At 35.3% G+C, this 19,134-nt stretch overlaps 1 protein-coding gene across 1 annotated transcript in view; it reads right to left on the bottom strand.

Moving 5' to 3' along the window:
- THSD7A (thrombospondin type 1 domain containing 7A) overlaps positions 1 to 19,134 on the bottom strand; it is a 454,108-nt gene that overhangs the window by 188,059 nt on the left and 246,915 nt on the right. Inside the window, exon 4 of the mRNA XM_077122733.1 lies at positions 18,160 to 18,341. Within this exon, the coding sequence (XP_076978848.1) occupies positions 18,160 to 18,341 (182 nt within the window). The remainder of the gene's footprint in view (positions 1 to 18,159; positions 18,342 to 19,134) is intronic.

The raw sequence follows: 19,134 nt of genomic DNA, 5'->3' as shown, positions 1-19,134 counted from the left end.
CAAGGCTCTCACAACCACACAGTCACACTGCAACAGCCAAATCATCATACAATCATCTTCAAGAAACATGGCTACTGGAACACAGCTCCGCATTTTCAGGCAGTTCCCTCCAGCCTCTCCATTACATCTTGACTAACAAGGTGGTATCTATTTAATGCGTAAGAATAACTTCCAGGATAACCTCCCGACCTTTGGAATCTCTCAGCCACTGACACTCTATTTTGTCTCATTTTGCTCTCCCCCTCTTTTGGTCAAAAAGATTTTCTCAATCCATAAGGATGATTTTTAAAAATGGAATGGATTTTCTTCTTAATATTTCACTTTATTCCTGACTTACATGAAGAGCTGCATCTTAAAAAATCCCTTAAGTTTGACAAAAAGAACCACTGAATGTGATTAAAAGAAAAAAAAAAAAAAAAGCCAGCACTGTGAGCCAAGCCAAAAGGGACTGCAAGGAGAAGGGAGAGTGGGCTATGTCCCTGGTCTCACCTTGATGAGGGGCCACGTGGCACAAAATCTGAAAACCTGAAAGGACCCTCGGAAGTGGACTCATCACAGGGTTCTGGTCTCACGTACACGGCCTGGTTCTTGTTTACAGAGATTATTTTTGTTTTATTCACCAAAATAAAGAAATTTTGGCCATTCTTTCTTTCTTTCTTTCTTTTTTTAAGTATTTTTATTAATAAAACAACATACAAACTCAAACATTCTTATCATACAAGCATTCCATACTTGGTGGACAATCAGTGGCTCACAATATCATCACATAGTTGTGTATTCACTACCATGACCATTTTTTAGAACATCTGCATCACTCCAGAAAAAGAAATAAAAAGAAAAAACTCATACATACCATATCCCTTACCCCTTCCTCTCACCGACCACTAGAATTTCCATCTACCCAATTTATTTTAACCTTTGTTCCCCCCATTATTTGTTTATTTTTTATCCATATTTTCTACTCATCTGTCCATACCCTAGATAAAGGAGCATCAGACACAAAGTTTTCACAATCACACAGTCACATTGCGAAACCTATGTCATTATACAATCATCTTCAAGAAACAAGGCTACTGGAACACAGCTCTACAGTTTCAGGTACTTCCCTCTAGCTACTTAAATACACCATAAATGGAAAAAGGGATATCTACATAATGTATAAGAACAACCTTCAGGATAACCTCTGGACTCTGTTTGAAATCTCTCAGTCACTGACACTTTATGTTATCTCATTTCTGTCTTCCCCTTTTTGGTCAAGAAGGAGTTCTGTCCCACGTTGCCAGGAAGGTTTATACCCATAGGAGTCATGTCCCACGGAGTGTGGGGAGGGCAGTGAGTTCACTTGCCACATCAGCTTAGAGAGAGATGGCCATTATTTCTCTAAGTATGTTTTCTGCTAACTCTTCTGATGAGATTACTTTTGTTTCCTTTTTTTGATGTTGTCATCTTGGTTATGGCTTTTCTCAGTTCCTTTTTCTTGTCAGACGAATCTTTCCCAGTGGGCTCAGCTGCATCTCAGTTGGGAGATCTTGTTAATTTGTCAGGACTGGTATTAGACCAGCTGGCACCACACTGTTATAGAAGCCACAAATATGAGAAAAGAAGCTGATCTTCCCTTCAGACTGAGAAGACAGAAGAGGCTTCACAGATCCTTTGTCTTTAACCCCCAAAAATAAATTACGATGTTATTCTGGCAGAGGGCAGAGACCTGTCCCCTAAAGGCTATTTTCTAAATCCCCAACATCTAAGCTATAACTTGGGCTCTGTTTCTACCCACAGAACTGCCACTGAATCCTATGCACAGCTTTTGCTGCAGGAAAATGTATTCTACATCATGGGTCCTACCTTAGATTTTAAATAAGATTTATTTAGAACTTACTACATGCCTGAAATGGCTCTAAGTATAAAATATGGATTTCCTCATTTACAACTTTAATAACTTTTATCATTCCCATTTACAGGGAAGGAAACAGGTTCACAGAGAAGGTAAGTAACTTGTCCAGAATCGTATGGCTCAGGCATTCTGCCTCCACCAACTGAATTCTTGAGTGCTTGGTAATAAATTCTCTCAGATATCATTACCCTGAAAGCATCAGCTTGTCATGTCCAGTGTTCAGGGATTATTTTCATTTAATACAGAAATCCGACATTTTTTCCAGCAATTTAGAGACACTTTTTCATTGTCTTCTGGCCCTCATTATTGCTGATGAGATGTCAACTCTCACTTGTACCTTTCTTCACACGTATTCACATGTATGTATTGTCTTTTTTTTCCTCTAACTGCTTTTAAGTTTTCTCTTTATCTTTAGTTTTCAGAAGTTTTGATATATTGTATCACTTCTGTTGTTCTTTGTATTTACCCTTCTGGGGATTGCTGAACGTCCTACATTTGTAAATTGATATTTTTCTCACCACACTTGAAAAAATTTTGGTCATTATTTCTTTAAGTGTGTTTTCTGTTAGATCAAGTCTTACACTTTTATCTCTGATATATTAAAGTATTTGCTATTACTCCAGGGTCACTGAGTCTCTGGCCACTTGTTTTCAATCTTCTCTGTCTGTTCTTCAGATCCAATAATTTCTATTGATCTTTCTCCAAAATTATTAAACCTTTCTTCTGCTCAGATCTAGGCACTTTTATTGACCTGTCTTCAAGATCAACAAGTCTTTCTTTTGCACTCTCCAATTTTTAACCTCATTCAATGAATTTTTCATTGCAGATTCTGCACTTTTCAGTTGTTGAATTTCTATTTTCTTATATATCTCTTACTTCTCTTCATCCTCCTTATCTTTTCAATTCCCAGGAATTTTTCTCCTTTAAGTCCTTGAATAGTACTTTCTTAATGTCCATATCTGCTAATTATAGTATCTGGATCATCTTGGAGTATCCTTCTACTGACTGCTTCATTCCTTCTCTTTCACATCACCCTATTTTAATCCTCTTCAAAGCACTTGTTGCTGTCTCATATTTTCTTGTTTATTTATTTTGCTGTTTCTTTGATTATAATCTGTCTTCTTTCAGTAAAACACATGCTCCCACAGCAGCAATCTTGTCCTTAATTACTTCTCTATTCTCAGCATTTAGAACAGTGTCTGGATCACTGAAGGCACTCAGCAAATGCTGTCTGAATGACTGCATGAATGTTTTCTTGCTATAGAGAATGAGAATGTGGGACATTATCTTATGTATAGAGTACAGTTTTATTATCATTATATAGGAGCAATTTTAATAGAACACTTGGGTGTGCCACATCTCCCTGGAAGTAATCTAATCAAAAGGTCACGCCCACAACTGGCTATGTCACATCTCCATGGAAACAATCCAATCAATGTTTCCCACCCTAAATGGGTCTGGCCCCACACGACTGGATTAGGATTAAGACATGGCTTTCCTGGGGGCATATAACAATTTCAAATGGACACAATGGTTAAATAAGCAAATACATGTAAAATACTTAGAAGAGTGTCTCACACATATTGTCATTTTAGTGTTTTCTATCCTCCTCCTACTCATAGTCCTTTTCACTTCAAGTTAAGTCATTTTGTTCCACAGGCTTGTACTTTGCAACCATTCTATCTTCAAGGAGATACCAGAAAGTTAAATTGTTTCTGCTAAGAAAGGACATTATTATTGAAGCTAAGTGTCTCTTTCATGCTTTCAAATTTTAGCTATGGGCCATGAGCTATGGAATAGATTTAAGGACCTTTTATTTTCCTTCATCTGTAATTTTGTAAAAGTTCTCTTTTTCTTGCATCCAGTCAGTCCTGGACTCACCTCCCAGAAGAGAGAAATAATAGGTTTTTTAAGTTTGAGTCTTTGTCAAGTCCTTCGATTTTCATTTGAGGATGCTAATCCTTTCCTTACCTAGATGATGGCTGGAAAATGTGTCTCTGCATTTAGCTGCACCTAAGTGGCAACCAGAATAGCTGGACTCCAGATCCTTATGTCAGGGGATATAAGGAAACTCGCTGCCTCTCAATATTTATCAAAGCTGAGGAGCGGATTGCCTAAGGGAATAATTGAATATCCATTCATTTAGATATTCTGAACTCTGTCCCTGGATTATCCAGGTTAGCAAAGACCTATGAATCTGTACCATTATCCCATTAACCCCCATTGATTTGCCTTTATTGAGCTACACTTTCATATTCATGCTAGTGGCCTAATATAGAAGAAAACTGGTTAATATAAAAGCTTCCTTATAAAATGCATTGTGGTGTTTATTGTAAAGATATTAACGAGGCTGTAATATAGTTACATGGTATCCTCCTTATGAAGGCCCAGGGATGAATTTTATTTCTGACCCTAGAACCAGAAATTGTGCTTCTCCTTTACATCTGGTTTCTATTGTTAATAGGTGCTGTAATTAATGCAGCACTTCTCTTCATATTGGCTATTACTAAACCTATAGCCGAAACTTGTAGCCATACTCATAAAAATTCAAGGGATCTTATTGCACATTATTTTTATTATATTCATTACTGGTGTGATAGTCTCTCTCTACTAGTATTTTGCCCTTGTCCCGCATTCCTTATCTAGTTACTCTTTTGTTTTTGCATGGGCAGGTGCCAGGAATCAATCCCGGGTATCCACATGGCAGTTGAGAACTCTGCCTGCTGAGCTACAATGGCCTGCCCTCATCCATTTACTCATAAAATCATGTAATCTCCCTTTATTGTATTTATTTACCTTCAACAAAGTGGGCCAAAGGTAAGTACTGAAAATTATATCATCAAATGCCGGACATTTCTTAAATTGTGCATGGAGTAAAAGGTCCTTAATGAAATTCACGTCACTCTCAAGTCATCAATACTAGTTTTCATCCCATAAAGAATATCTAATATGGGGAAATCTACATAATGTTACTGACAGGAATCATTGTCTTTTCTAAACCATACTGCATACAGCACAAATGCATACTGTTCGCATGGAAACAGAGACTACAGTTTAGAGCTAACAGCTGTGGTCTTGATTCTGACCGTGGAAAGTTTGGGGAGTAGTTCACACCAGGTGACATAACACAATACATCAAAGGTACCTATTCAGTTGAACCATATAAAATTGTCACTAATAGACTGCTCTTGACCTATGAAAATAGCCATTTCACATGGTTCAGTATAGCACTTATTCAAAAAAACATGCACAAAACCCCATATTGACCTCACAATGTCATCTAAAGGAATGAATTTCTTAATCTAGTTGGCTCCTAAAAAGTTCTCAAATTATGCCTAAATTTCCTGTTACAGGAGGCAGCTCTCTATGTCATTTTTGTTTGCTTGTTTTTGCAACAGAGAGATCATCAGGCAATATAATGTAATGCATTTGCTTTTAATCATTTTGATAAGTTGGGGGTGGGGAGTGTACCCAGTGAATTTACTGTGAAGTAAATTACCAGGGCAGGGGGATATCATGGAGCTCAAAGAACTGGCTTTGTGCTCTGTGCTCTGTCACTTACTGTCTTTGTACGTCTAGGAAATTATTCTCTAATTTTCAGTCTAATTATCGATAAGTGGGAGGACACCACCATGACATGCGAGTTCCTTTGCTTACCCTCTTGATATGGATTGTTGGAAGAAAGTGAAAAATAACTTTCTTAGTAAAAAACATGACTTCATCTTCAAAGCACTTTTAGAAATTCCTAATGGAGTAGTACATAATTGATTCAAGGCTTTCTGATCAGACCTAGCTAAAGACATGTAAAATAATAAGACTGTTTCTAAACATTCCTTTTATTATGCACCTATTTATTAATGACAAAAGTTAAGGTGTGCCAGGCATTAAAGCTGCCTAACCAGCTTTTTTTTTTATGGTTTTTGATGCTCAAATCTCGTGGGATGTAAGCAGCAGCTGGCCCAGTGTGGCATTTCCAGACTGAGAAAAGGTGAAAGTGTCCTTCTTTAGAGTGACCAAGAGATGCCAGAGTTACTAGAATAATTTCTCTCAGGTCCTTAGCCAATGGGGCTCTTCTTAAACTTTCCAAGTATTCAGAGTCACAAAATATAGGAAGCTGTAATGATCCTATCTCCCCAATGGTAGTTGTGAAATTATCTTATAGAATAATTCAAAGAAAGACTTGGAAAATGTCTACTCATTCCTTTCCTGGCGAGAAAGGAACAATTTCATTTATAGTGTAAGCACAAGACAGGATTCAGGACATACTGTAAAGTGACTCTGTGCATTATAGATCTTCTACTAAATTTCTCAGCTAGGACGGCCAGTATGTAATTATGCCTCTATTACATGCAGAAGCTTTTGACTGGATCTGTTATTTAAAAATTTCTCTTTTTTTCTCAGAAAAGTAAACACATCAATGAGAAGAAAAAGTAATTAATATTCATTTGGCATATAATAAGTGCAGGGTCTTGTGCTAGGCAGTTTTTATGTATGTTATCTCATTAAGCCAATGCAGAGGAAAGGAAAGAAAGAAGGAAAAGAAGGAGGTTAGTGGACAGATAGGTTAATCTGCAATGAATTAGTAAAAATTCTTATGTCTTGGAAGTCAATATCCTCTAACTGAAGGGCTTTCTCTGTCTTAAAGATCTTTCCAGGTGACAATTAGAACATGCAGTTAGTACTTTGCTAAGAATGATGGATTATTCTAAAGAAGTTTGGGGGGAGAAAGCTTACGGTACCCTCTCTCAGAGGCTTAAAATCTTGGGAAGTTGGCATGAATACTCATGATATAATTGCAAAAAAACACAACACAAATGATAAATTGTGTAATACAGTATAAAAGGACTCCAGAGATTAGATGAAGGAAAATAATTGAGGTCTCACAGTTTGGAAAAAGTCTACTTAAAATAGGAGGAGTTTTTTGTATAATGTTTGAAAGCATTTTATGATAGAAAACAGAGGAGCAGCAAGGGAAAAAGTACAGAGATGTCACTGATCTTGTCTAATAGATAGATGATCCTTAACTTAGAAAGAGTCCGTCGTGTTCATAGACAAATATAGCACAGACTGTGATAACAAAGGCACGTAGTTTTGCTGAGTATAGAAAATGTAAAATTCTATGGCAGTATATCAAATGCTATAATTACAAGAATAAGAATTATTACTTTGATTACTGAATTGTGTATATGCAATTTTTCTTAAATTACTTCACCCAACAAGAGGTATTTTTAGTGGATTCCAGACTGATATTATAATAATATGGATCTTTGTATTTTGAGTATATTTTTGTGTGCAATAAATGGTGGAACCCTTCCAAGATGAATCTGTTGTCATGGCTTCCTTTTCCCGTTGCTGTTCTTCCTGGTTTATTTCCCTTTTTATTGCCCGTTGCTTTTAGAAGGAATAAATATTAATGAGTTCCACAGTGTAGCATGTACTACTCTGTTAACACTGGAGAGAGTAGCTACTCCCTATTGAGCAATCATCAGCAAGGCAGGGAACAGCCAGCCACAAACCATTTCTTTTACATCCTTAGATAGCAGAAATGTGCCTCTGAAAAAATGTTATTCATTCACCAGTGCACATCCCTGAGTGCTCGTTTCAAAATTCCTTGTGGTGCCATCACTCGTCTACAACAGATTCGATGAAATAAGTGCTTAAGGGTTACAAAAAGCACACGTACTAAAGTCACTTGAGAGTGTCAGGTTATATGACATTTTATCCACCATCTTCTGTCATTAATGGAAGTTCCTGCACTAACGGCTCTTTCCATCTTGGGTTACAAGCATTAACATGAAACAATATCTGAAAGAATGTTAGGTGTTTTTCCTCCATCATTTCCTAGCTTAAATACTAGCACAATAGAGTAGTTTTCTAAAGATTTATAGCTCAGAGACTTAAAATTAGGGCTTGATAAGTGTTGTAAAACCAATACTAGAACTGAAAGTTCCACTTCGCACCCAAAGATAATATAGTGACTTTCCTCAGTCTCCCCAATCTCTCTAGAACCATCATAGGAAACAGCACTGCTCAGGACATGCACACTTGAGTTTCTCATCTTAACGTAGTGATGTCCTAACAGCGGCACAAACCTTATGTTAGAATTAGAAGATTTATTGAGATGCCAATGAATCTTAAGCTTCAGGGCTCCTCATATGCACAGGTGCCTTCTGAGCCCTTAGTAAGTTTATATTTGGAATTTTGCATTCATTTTTAATACTGAGGGCTTCCTAAATTTCATAAGTTTTGGAACCCAGGAAACTTGGATCCTCCCTGGTCCCTTCGAAGGCTTTGGGAAAGGACCCTCACTGAGTTTATGGTAAAATCAACCCCTGATTATAACGAATGATAGAGCTTATTTAAAAAGCAGAGGTTCCTGTATCCATTCCAGACCTACAGAATCATATCTCAGTGGATAACGTGCAAGAATTTCTCCATCTTCTTAACGCATCCAAGTGATTCTCAAAATTCATTCAAAATTCATTTTGAGAATATGTACTTCAGAGAAAAATTCATTTTGAGAATGCATGCTTTAGAGAAAAATAATTCATCTAATGAAAAGGAGAAATGATTCTTCATTAAAGATGAAACAAAGAGAAGTATACTCTCAGGGTTTAAATGGAGAGCCTCAAACTAACAAGTCTGCAGAAGTCTCTCCATGTCAACCTTGTGATGGGACAGTTATGAACCATAGGAGACAAAGCAGTAAACATAAATCTAACATTAGGCTACAAATGGCCTGACCTCAGGGATCAGGTCTGCCTTTTTAAACATTCTTTCTTTAACATCTAAATAAGAGATGAAACTGTTAGGTTTCAACTAAATATTTGTTGAATTACTGAATAAATACCAGGTGGGATACCCAAATTTGTCTCATTTCATCATTCTGACTGTGATTGATCTGCAGAAGTGCAACACGTGGGAGAACTGTTACAGAATGAGTCACTTATTTACAGAATGAAATGAGTTACTTATTTACAGAATGAGTTTAACAGTAAGACACTGATTCCAAGAGTTCTTTTCTCCACATAAGCATTTAGTCTTTTCGGTAACCAAATAATTAACACGCTATCTTAATAAATGCATTCAACATTGTCATTTTCATCATCACCATACTTATTGTCATTTCTATTATTTTCCTCTATAGTGGGCATTTGTATTTCAGTATACGTGTTATCGGTATTTTCACTAGATTTCATATAATTGGAGATACTCCATTGTTTCTAACCTATTGATATCTTTTTATCCAATATTTTATCCTAATAAGCTTTATATTACTCTCATATCTTATCAGCATGCCATTTATGACTATGCCTAAGACACTGATCTCCACAATGAATTTCATTATCTTCTCTAGGTAATAATTCTCTGTCCAACAATGCTTGTCTTTCCCATTAGCGAACTGGGAAAACCGAGGATAATAGATAGGGAAGGGATAGATTTAAAATACTTAATACATCTTGAGATGTTTTTCTTCTTCCATTTTAAAAGTATGCAATTACTTTCATGCCTCATTGAATAATATATATTTGGCAACATAGTTTTTATTAAGTGTTATATTTGTGAGGATTATTACCATTCAGTCCAAAAATACAGCAGGAAATTCTGGGCAGTTTTTATTATCCAGAAATTTTTCTATAAAATGTCATTTAATCAATCATACTATTCATTGTTTCTGAATAGTCTTCACATTGTACACATACATAATTTATGCCAATCTTGTTATTTTACTGATAAAATATAATTTTCAGCTATACTTTGTATACAAAGATGACATTATTGACTATGACATAAGATCTATGATTTGTTGGTATGTTTATGTATTTGCCATCACTGGCGAATGTTTGCATTGAATAGCACATAGCTTCAATTTGATTCCTGTAAACTTATGTAATAAAGTTGTATGGTCTCAAAGACGCATTTTATAATTAAAATATAATTATTTTCTGTAAGAACCTTTGACTGACTTTTTAAAGGCCCACATTAATCTTGTTCATTTGGTATTAGACGATCCCTATAAGAAAAAAATGCTTTCACTTGAATTGATTGAATTTGATTTCCTCTATTGGGAGATGATATAGATATAGATAAAGATATAAATGTAGATACATTGATATAGACACAGATATAGATATATAGGTATATAACTTTCACAATTAGCCTTAAATTTTAAATGCATAATGACTTATATTCCATATCCTCCCCTCCTGTCTTATATATTATTGTTGTTCATTAATTGCACAGTGTTTTAGCCATTAATATTATTGGTATTGCTTCATGCATATCTATGCTTATTTAGCTTCTTCAAATAATTACCAAATTCTTTGCATATCTTGCCTCATGCTCTTTCTACATTAAATTCCTTCTTCCTGAATATCATCTTTTAGTAGTTCTTTCAGTGAGGGTTATTAGAAGCAAATTCTTTTGCTTGGCTTTTATTTTGCCCATACATTTGACAAGAGGTAGTTAGGAAAATAATTCTAAGGTGACAATTATTTTCTCCCAGTAGTTTGAATATATATTTTATGGTGGTTTTTGTTTGTTTGTTTGTTTGTTTTGTTTTTTGAAGCTGTTGAGAACTTGACTGTTAATTTGTTAATACTTTTGTAGTTTATCCTTTCTTTCTCTTTGTTCCTTTTAATATTGCTTTGTACTTGGTGAATTGAAATTCCACTATATTGTATCTAGATGTGGATACAATATAATCCTGTTTGGAAATTGTTGTGTTCTCTGATTCTGTACATTCTTGTCTTTAATTGTTTATGGAAAATTCTCTCTTCCCTTCTCTTGATTTTGTCATTCTGGACCTTATTTTTCAATTCTGCAAGTCTATTATTCTCTTTTATTTTCAACTTTTTTTCCTGGTGTGGCATTTTGAATAATGTTCTTAAATTTGTCTCCAATTCATTAATTATCTCTTTAGCTCAATCTGTCTGATCTGCCAATTTAGTTATTTCCATTGCTTTCAGTTCTAGAACTTTTATTTCTTTCTTTTTAAATTCTGATCTTTTTAAAATAATGTGGCTCATTATTTCTCATATTTTGAATCATTTTACACATTTAATAAGTTTTAGCATGTTTATTTTATGGTCTCCATCTGATATTTCTACTAGTTCCAATCTTGCAATATAATTACAAAAAAAAATTTGTTACACTTTTAAAATCCTGTTTATGGATTGTTTTTCTGTTTGCAACTTGTAATTTTGGCAGGCATGCTTGGCCTTTGTGGGGTTTATCTGTGGAATATCCTGCGGTTTCAGTTAAGGTATTTCCCTCTGGAAAGTTTTTGCTTTCTCTTCTGCAAGGCACTGGCCTGGTACCATTTCTTATGTTAATTTCCCAGCTTTGTAGTTTTAGACTAATGGAAGAATTATAAATTTGAACCTAAAACTAATATAAGCACATGCCTATGATTGGGATTCTTAGGAGAGGCTTGCTTTTCCCTCGAGTTCAGGCTGGGGCTGATCTGCTTCCTTGTCATCTCCCTTTACAGGTGAATTGACTTTCCCTGGTCATTTATTTCTCCTATATCTCTCTGAGATTGCTGAAGTAACACAGTCTTTCTGCTTGTACTCTCTTTCTCACTGGTCAAAAGTCCTGTCTCATGTTCCCCATAGAATTTACCCAAGCCCCTAGCTACCCATAGTGGGTAAGAATCCTCTTGGCCCTCTTCCTCACAGGTATACCAACCACAGAGAGCATGAGTTTAATCATGCTGGTTTGTTTGGGAGAATTGTTTGGCTAATGGAGTGCTCAGTTTTGCCTTTCAAAGCAATATTGTATCCCACATGTCTAGGTGTTTAATAAAGGATGATTTTCAGTTTTCTGTCTGTCATATTGCTAGAAATGGGACCAAAAAGTCACTTATAAATAGATATCTCTGGGAAAGTGAAGTTTACTAATGTGCATAGGATACAAGGTCTAGACAGAAATGGAAAACTAGGTTTCTACATTATCTGTCTTGAGTGCTTTTGAAAGCAGTCTTAAGACAAAAATTCAAAAGTCTTTAAAAAAATCTACTCAAATTAGAAAAGATTAATTATATATATAGACATACATACACACACACATACATGCAGACACAAACATAGTTCTCATAAATGAGTGCCAAATGGAACAAATCTTGACTCTTTTCATTTAACGACTAAGTCGTGTTTCCTCTACTTCAGTTCAGAGTTGTAAATGTTCTTTATTTGAGGGTTAAGAGCATAGTGAATGAACATCACCACCATTTGCCAAAATAAAGAATATTTTTGAAACTTTCAAGAAATAATTTCCAGACAAATTTAAAGAAAATTGTACTATTTTACCAAAGATGGTAAACATATGAAACAACAAATTATGTATTAAACACCTAAGTCATAGGAATTATGACTTGCACTTTTCCATGTTTCTCTATTATGACTTCTAGGCTGCCTCAGTATATTTCTGTTTGTCTTTTTGATTGACTACTTCCTGATATCTCATCGTTAAACTCTTCCTTCAATAAAAATTTGAAGTTTACGTCTAGGGTAGACCTCCAATAAAATATCCAGAGAACTGATTTCCAAGGAGGATCTGATTCCTTCAGGGATTTCCTATGTTTTAATTATTCTATCATTTTATTTTAGGACTTTTTCCATCCTGATTCCATGGTACAGACTCCAGGTTTCCAAAATGTAGCTGTTGTGTGATTTAGTTTCTTTTATCTGAGCTCAAAGTGGTAGGCTTATAAATAAGATAAATTATGAAAAGTGTTCATTCCTATATTAATTTATCTCAACAAAGGAACTCATACTAAACTTTGTATTTCTGTTCACCTAATATATTTATGGTATCCTGGTATTTTTAAAAGTCAGCAAATTAAAAATATTTTATGTTTTTCTATGATTCACACATGTAACAATGCAGTAGAAAAATCAAGAAACATGAAATCATTTATATTTCTGGGTCAGCTTTAATATATTTCTAGAAAGTTGAAAATAAAGGTAAACCTCTATTTTTTCTTATATAGTTTGAAGGCTGTACCAGGAAACCTATGGAGAATTTCTTTCAACCCCCTGATTTCCTGATACACATTTCTAATTGAAAACCAGGTGGAGTTTTCTCACCTACCTCTTATCTCAATAGTGATGGATAGGAAAGGCATAGCATTAGACTTCAAAGTACTCTGATACCTACTTCCTGAAATAACAGGGAAATAGCACTATAAGCATAGCCTATTTTTTTTTTTTTCAAAATAGCTTTGACAAAAGTGGCCAAGTCTGTAGAAACTGTAGATAAAATATTACAATAAAATAATATTAACAAAACAATAAAATAAAATTAATAAAATATTACAATAAAAATAATTTGCCTGCCATTTAGGGACAGTGTGACTTTTTACTTTTAGTATTTGTTTGCAGAACACAGGAAAAATGAGGTCTCTATCCGTCCTTCTGTCTTTGAAGAAATTGGATTATTTAATAAGTTTTCTTCAGTGAATGTTAGCATTAGCTTTCTGTAAGTCAGTGTAAAGTGGTGCTTTATAAGTAATATTTTTAGTTTCTCTCTATTAAAAATATGTTCAACTTGTATCATATGGAAGATATTATTGACATATGATAGTTAAAATCTACTTTGATTTCACCTTGAGCTCTAAAAATAATAAATTCATGTTCATACATTCAATGATGAACAACATTTTAATCAGCTTTCTAGAACTTAAACAGATCACCTCCCCATGGGCAAAACCTCTTCCTGTAATATTCTGGTAAGAGTAGATTTGTCATCAGCATAGGTGTTCTAGTTTGCTAGCTACTGGAATGCAATATAACAGATATGGGATGGCTTTTAAAAAGGAAATTTAATAAGTTGCTAGTTTATAGTTCTAAGGCCGAGAAAATGTCCCAATTACAACAAGTCTATAGAAATGTCCAATCTAAGGCATTCAGGGAAAAATACCTTGGTTCAAGAAGGCTGATGAAGCTCAGGGTTTCTCTCTCAAGTGGAAGGGCACATGGTAAACATGATCAGGGTTCCTCTCTCATCTGGAAAGGCACATGGCGAACACGGCATCATCTGCTAGCTTTCTCTCCCGGCTTCCTGTTTCATGAAGCTCCCCAGGAGGCGTTTTCCTTCTTCATCTCCAAAGGTTGTTGGCTCGTGGACTCTCTGTTTCGTGGTGCTGTAGCATTCTCTGCTCTCTCCGAATCTCCAATCTCCAAAATATTTCCTCTTTTTTATAGGACTTCAGAAACTAATCAAGACCCACCCGAATGGGTGGAGACATGTCGTCACCTAACCCAGTTTAACAACCACTCTCGATTACATCACATCTCCAGGGAGATGATCTAATTACAGTTTCAAACATACAATGCTGAATAGGGATTAGAAGAAATGACTGCCTTTACAAAATGGAATTAGGATTAAAACATGGCTTTTCTAGGGGACATACATCCTTTCAAACCAGCACAATAGCTAGATGTTCTTCACAACCTATTAAAGTTTTCATCAGTCAACTGAGCAGAACTTTTTAAGAGTTTTACTGCTAAATCTTCTCAGTAAAGAATTTATCAAGTCTTTCTTCTAGAGCAGTGATCATGAATATTTTGCTTACCCAAATAGTGTGGGTGAAAGGGTGTCAGTATTAAAAAGGTTACCTATCAAGAAGGTAGCAGTCCATGAAAAAATATATAGACATTCTACACTATCAAGCAGGTATTTTTCCTGCTATCTATAGATCCTATCATCAACTTAATAAATATTTTGATAATATAATTCAACTGACACTGAGAGCATGACAAGTTGTGAATATTAAACTATAAACCTTGTAAGTATTTTAGTAAGATGCTTATTGATTTTCTGGAAATTAAATTTATCAGCTCCAAGGAAGAGAATTTTCCTTGCCAGTGTGGTGTGAATCAGTGAATGATGGTGCATATGCCAATGACTAAACCAATTAACGTGGCCTTGTCCTTGTACTAAGGTGGCTTTTCCTGTTCTCTGTGTAATATAAGATGCAATGATAATAAAGGAAGCTGAGGAATTTCACAGAACTTCTTTTTAGCATTTTTGTATCAAGAATTTCATTTCTGAGTTCAGGTAATTTTAACTGCTTCATTACAAGCATCCCTAAAACACACTGTGAATCTAAAACAAAAAAGTAAAAAAATTAAGATTTTTCTCTTTAAATTAAGTAACATAAGAGTTGCTTTTACAGTGCATTTTGCACCTGGTTACAGTGTCAAGGTTTCCTGAGATTAATGTCTTTTTATTAGGATTGACTAGGGAGTTGTTATTTGAGAGGTTTTCTTTTATTGACATAAATTTATTTACTAAAGAAAGAGACTGTGAACAAGCTTCACAGCCCTCAGTCTAATTGTTCTCTCTTTACGGCTATTTGTAGCCATTAAGTTCATCACTGGGAGGCTGGGATGCAGAATAAATTTCCCACAGGGAAATGTTAAAAGCTCCTAGGGAAAAGACAGAGTCTGAAGGAAAAAACCATAACTTTCGTGGGAGAATCTGCTGTTTGTACAAAACTACTAAAGACTAATTTAGTATTCTCAGTATTTGACATGGAAGGACAGAGATCCCTATGTTATTCACGTTACATACATGAATACAATAAATAATAATTTCATCATTAATTCCATACCCATTGTCCTTTGCATTCACAATTACTTTAGTCCAACATACATTTTAATAATGATATTCTTTTTGTTTTTTCTTCTATCTTTTGGTGACTTATTTTTGTTCTGCTGTGGTTTGGTGGGGATGTGGAAAAGGACTTTAAAAAATACTGATTTTAAAAAATGTCCAGCTGTCATTCAGAATTCTGAAGGTTCTTTTAAAAGTAATAACCTATGGGACATAACAGACATTAAGAAACTAAAATGTGATCTACCTCAAGCAATGAAATTATACAACTCTAAAAGGACTGCTATAATAAATCTACCAAGCAGTGTTAGAAATGCAGCCGTTAAAGTAGGGAAGAAAATATTAATGTACTAGCATTATATGTTTTATGCCACTTCCTTGCAACCTTAACATGCATAAATGTATCCTCAAGATACATAAATACATACATGCCTTCACGTAAAGATAAAATGTTATCTCTAGGCTAGATTTCCAAGTGAATGGACATGCTATGTAAAGTTAGTGGATATAGAACAATTAAATTTTGGAAGGTGCACGTCTGTGCAACACTGGTCACTGGTACCCTTTCTTTTGTTGTGCAGGTGGAGGCAGAAGCTCTTTTTCTTCTTGTTTTTTTTTTTTTTTTTTTTCATGACACCTATTTCTTTTGTTTCTTTCCTTTCTTCTCTGGTCATTCTTGCTCAGATTCATTCCCTGAATCCTCCCCTTCTTGGTCTTTTTACTGCTGTATTATATAGGGTCTTATCCTTATTTATTTCCCTTTTCAATCAAAATAATTCTAGCCCTGTCTTGCCAGTAACATATGATCATCTTTATTGATGACACATCTCTTGTTTTTTGCTTTGCACTTCTTTGGTGGTATGCCTTAATACATGCTGCTCTCTGTGCCTGGAATAAACTTCCTTTTGCATTTCTGACCCATTTCTCTGTAATGGAGTGTGTGAGTGAATCACAGCACCTCTATGTAAGTTTCATTTTCGGTCATTCTAAAACTTGGTTATAATGCATATTACATTGTATTATTGTAGCAGGGAGTCCTCCCCCCCCCCCCCTTCTGGTTCAGCTGTGCTTTCTGTGGAAAATCCCCAAATTCCCTCTCCTGACCTTCAGGAAAGGGTAAAACTGCAGGCAAGCGAGATAAGACACATTCCTGGGATAGAAACTGCCTCCCCCAGCCTTCAGAAACTGGTGAAACTGCAAGTAGGCAAGATAAGACATTCCTGGGGTGGGGACCCCTTCCTTAATAGTTCAGTTTTGAGCCATTCTCAAATTAAACCAGCCAATTGTTTACCTTGTCTTTAAAATGTCATCCTGTCTATAAAAACTGATGTTCACTTTTTGTTCAGACCTCAGACTTTCAGATGCTACTTGGCTGAGCCCTATGACCATAGAAAATAAAACCTGCTTTCCGAAACTACGGATCCTTAGTCTCAGCCTGTTCTAATTGCAGGGAGCATTCCTGGAGGCCTGCGGCCTGTTCCTGGTTTTTGGGCAACATTGTAGCTATTGGTTTGTTCATCTGGCCTCGTGATGACAGATGAGCTCTTTAATAACATCTTATTTTTCTTTATATGTTTGTCCTCTCTATCATGCACAAGTTTTTGGAAATCTGTTGGTGAACTGATTAGTGATAGAATTCCTGTTACCCTTCAGACAGAGTGAGTATAAGAGGGTCTGTTTACAGCATTACTTAATTATATTTATATTCATGTGTCAGTAAGTGTAAATAATTCAACATAAACTTGATCCAATAATGGAGGATTTCAGAGTACTATTAATACATAATATATATATATATATATATACTTTTATTCATATTCCTTTTGGATTCACTTATTCTTTTTTTTTGTAACACTTATTGCATCTGATCCCCAAACTGAGATTACAAAAATAATTCCTATGTTTCCCAAAATGGCCAAAGTTTTCCTAAAAAATAAAATAACATCATGCCATTCATGCCTTTTAATATAACATCTGATTTTTGTGTTACTATCAATATTAGGGTCATATACATATTTCACTTTAATTATGCCTAATTTAAGAGTTGGAATTTTGATGCTTTGGTACAAAACACATTATATTAATGAGGTCTTTTACTATATAACCTTATTCTGTATTTATTTTGCATTTATAAAATTATTTAATTCGTTATTTATTAAATTTATTCAATCTAAATACAAATTGAAAATTTCACTAATGCCATAATTAACTTATTTTTCAAACACATTTTAAACAGGGAGATGAGATTTTTTTACAAACAGGCTTTAGTTCTTATTTAAAGAAATGAAAATGCATTTCTTGGAATACATACTTGGATTGTAGGCGCATCACACAGTCACACTAGATGATTTTGTATTCTATTTTTATAATTCATTACTTCGGCTAAATTTTGACTCAGAGGCTGGGTCAGGAAGGCATTTAGTTCAGAAAATTTAAAAAGAAGTTGCCAGTAAATCAGAAATAACAGAAAATGGAGTTGTATTAGGTTCTTTTATGACCTAAATTTGGACTACTGTTCACGATAGTGGATGTCAACATAATATGAACAGAAGTGTAAGGCTCTTCCTGCCCCAAATGGCTGCATACATTCTTGCAGTGCGATTACATGCTCGTCTCCACCAGCGAGTTTCAAAAGCAAAACTTACCTTCTGCGTCCGTGCGCGCGTTCACGTGGGCGAGCGGGTCCTCGCTAGCCTGCACGCAGTACACCTCTCGCGTCTGGACACCGCCGCCGCAGAGCGCCGTGTGATTACCGCGCCGCTTGTCCTGCTGACTGAGCAAAGGGTCCACGCGGCACTCGGTCCACTCCGTCGTTCTCCAGCCGTACCTAAAGAAAACAGCGGCAACAACTATATTGTATGGAATAAAACCTTTTTTTCCACTCACCGCCCCCCACCCCCAACATACTTCCTTAGGAAAATTAATCTAAAAATAATTTTTCCCTGTAATCAATCTGTGGTGCCGATTCTGTTTCAATCCCCAGGCTTTCATCATTAGCCGAGCTCCACTTAAAAAGGGGTTAAATTTAGGACGCCCCTGTTTTAATTGCCACCGCTGGAAGTTAACTCATGAATATTTTATGATAAGAGAGGATAATGCTGAAAACATGAAATTTTATGTTCTATTAAATTAAACCCATGCTTGCCCTTTCTTAATGAGTATAAACAAAGGAGAATTGAATCTCAGAATGGAAAACTTTCTAAGTGTTGATGAAGGCAAATGCCTGTTTTATTTTTAAAATGCATGATTATTGCTTCTTCATTCTGGATAAAAATTATACTTGTGTGTTACAATTTAAAAAAAAATAACAGAACATTTCAGAGTTCTCTCTTTATTGCCAGGAATAAGAATATTTTTTCTGTAGTACTGAGCATTCTTGATGAGTACTGATGTATGATTAATCAGCTGAGCACAGAAAAGAAGATCTATGATTCTAAATTAACATTCCAATCAAGATTATGACATGAAAGTAAGGTCAGGAGATTGTTAGCCCAACACATGCTTTATGGAGCTAGCCAGGGAGCCATTTCTGGATGCCAATGGAGAAACAAAGTAAATGCATTTCTCCACCTCAAAGAAAATGGATATTTTAAAAGCACACCCCAAAACAGGCTCATGCA

This window comes from Tamandua tetradactyla, chromosome 1 (assembly GCF_023851605.1).
Source record: "Tamandua tetradactyla isolate mTamTet1 chromosome 1, mTamTet1.pri, whole genome shotgun sequence".
Taxonomy (NCBI): domain Eukaryota; kingdom Metazoa; phylum Chordata; class Mammalia; order Pilosa; family Myrmecophagidae; genus Tamandua; species Tamandua tetradactyla.
Note: the sequence above shows the minus strand (reverse complement) of the source record. Positions and strands in the feature narration are given on the sequence as shown.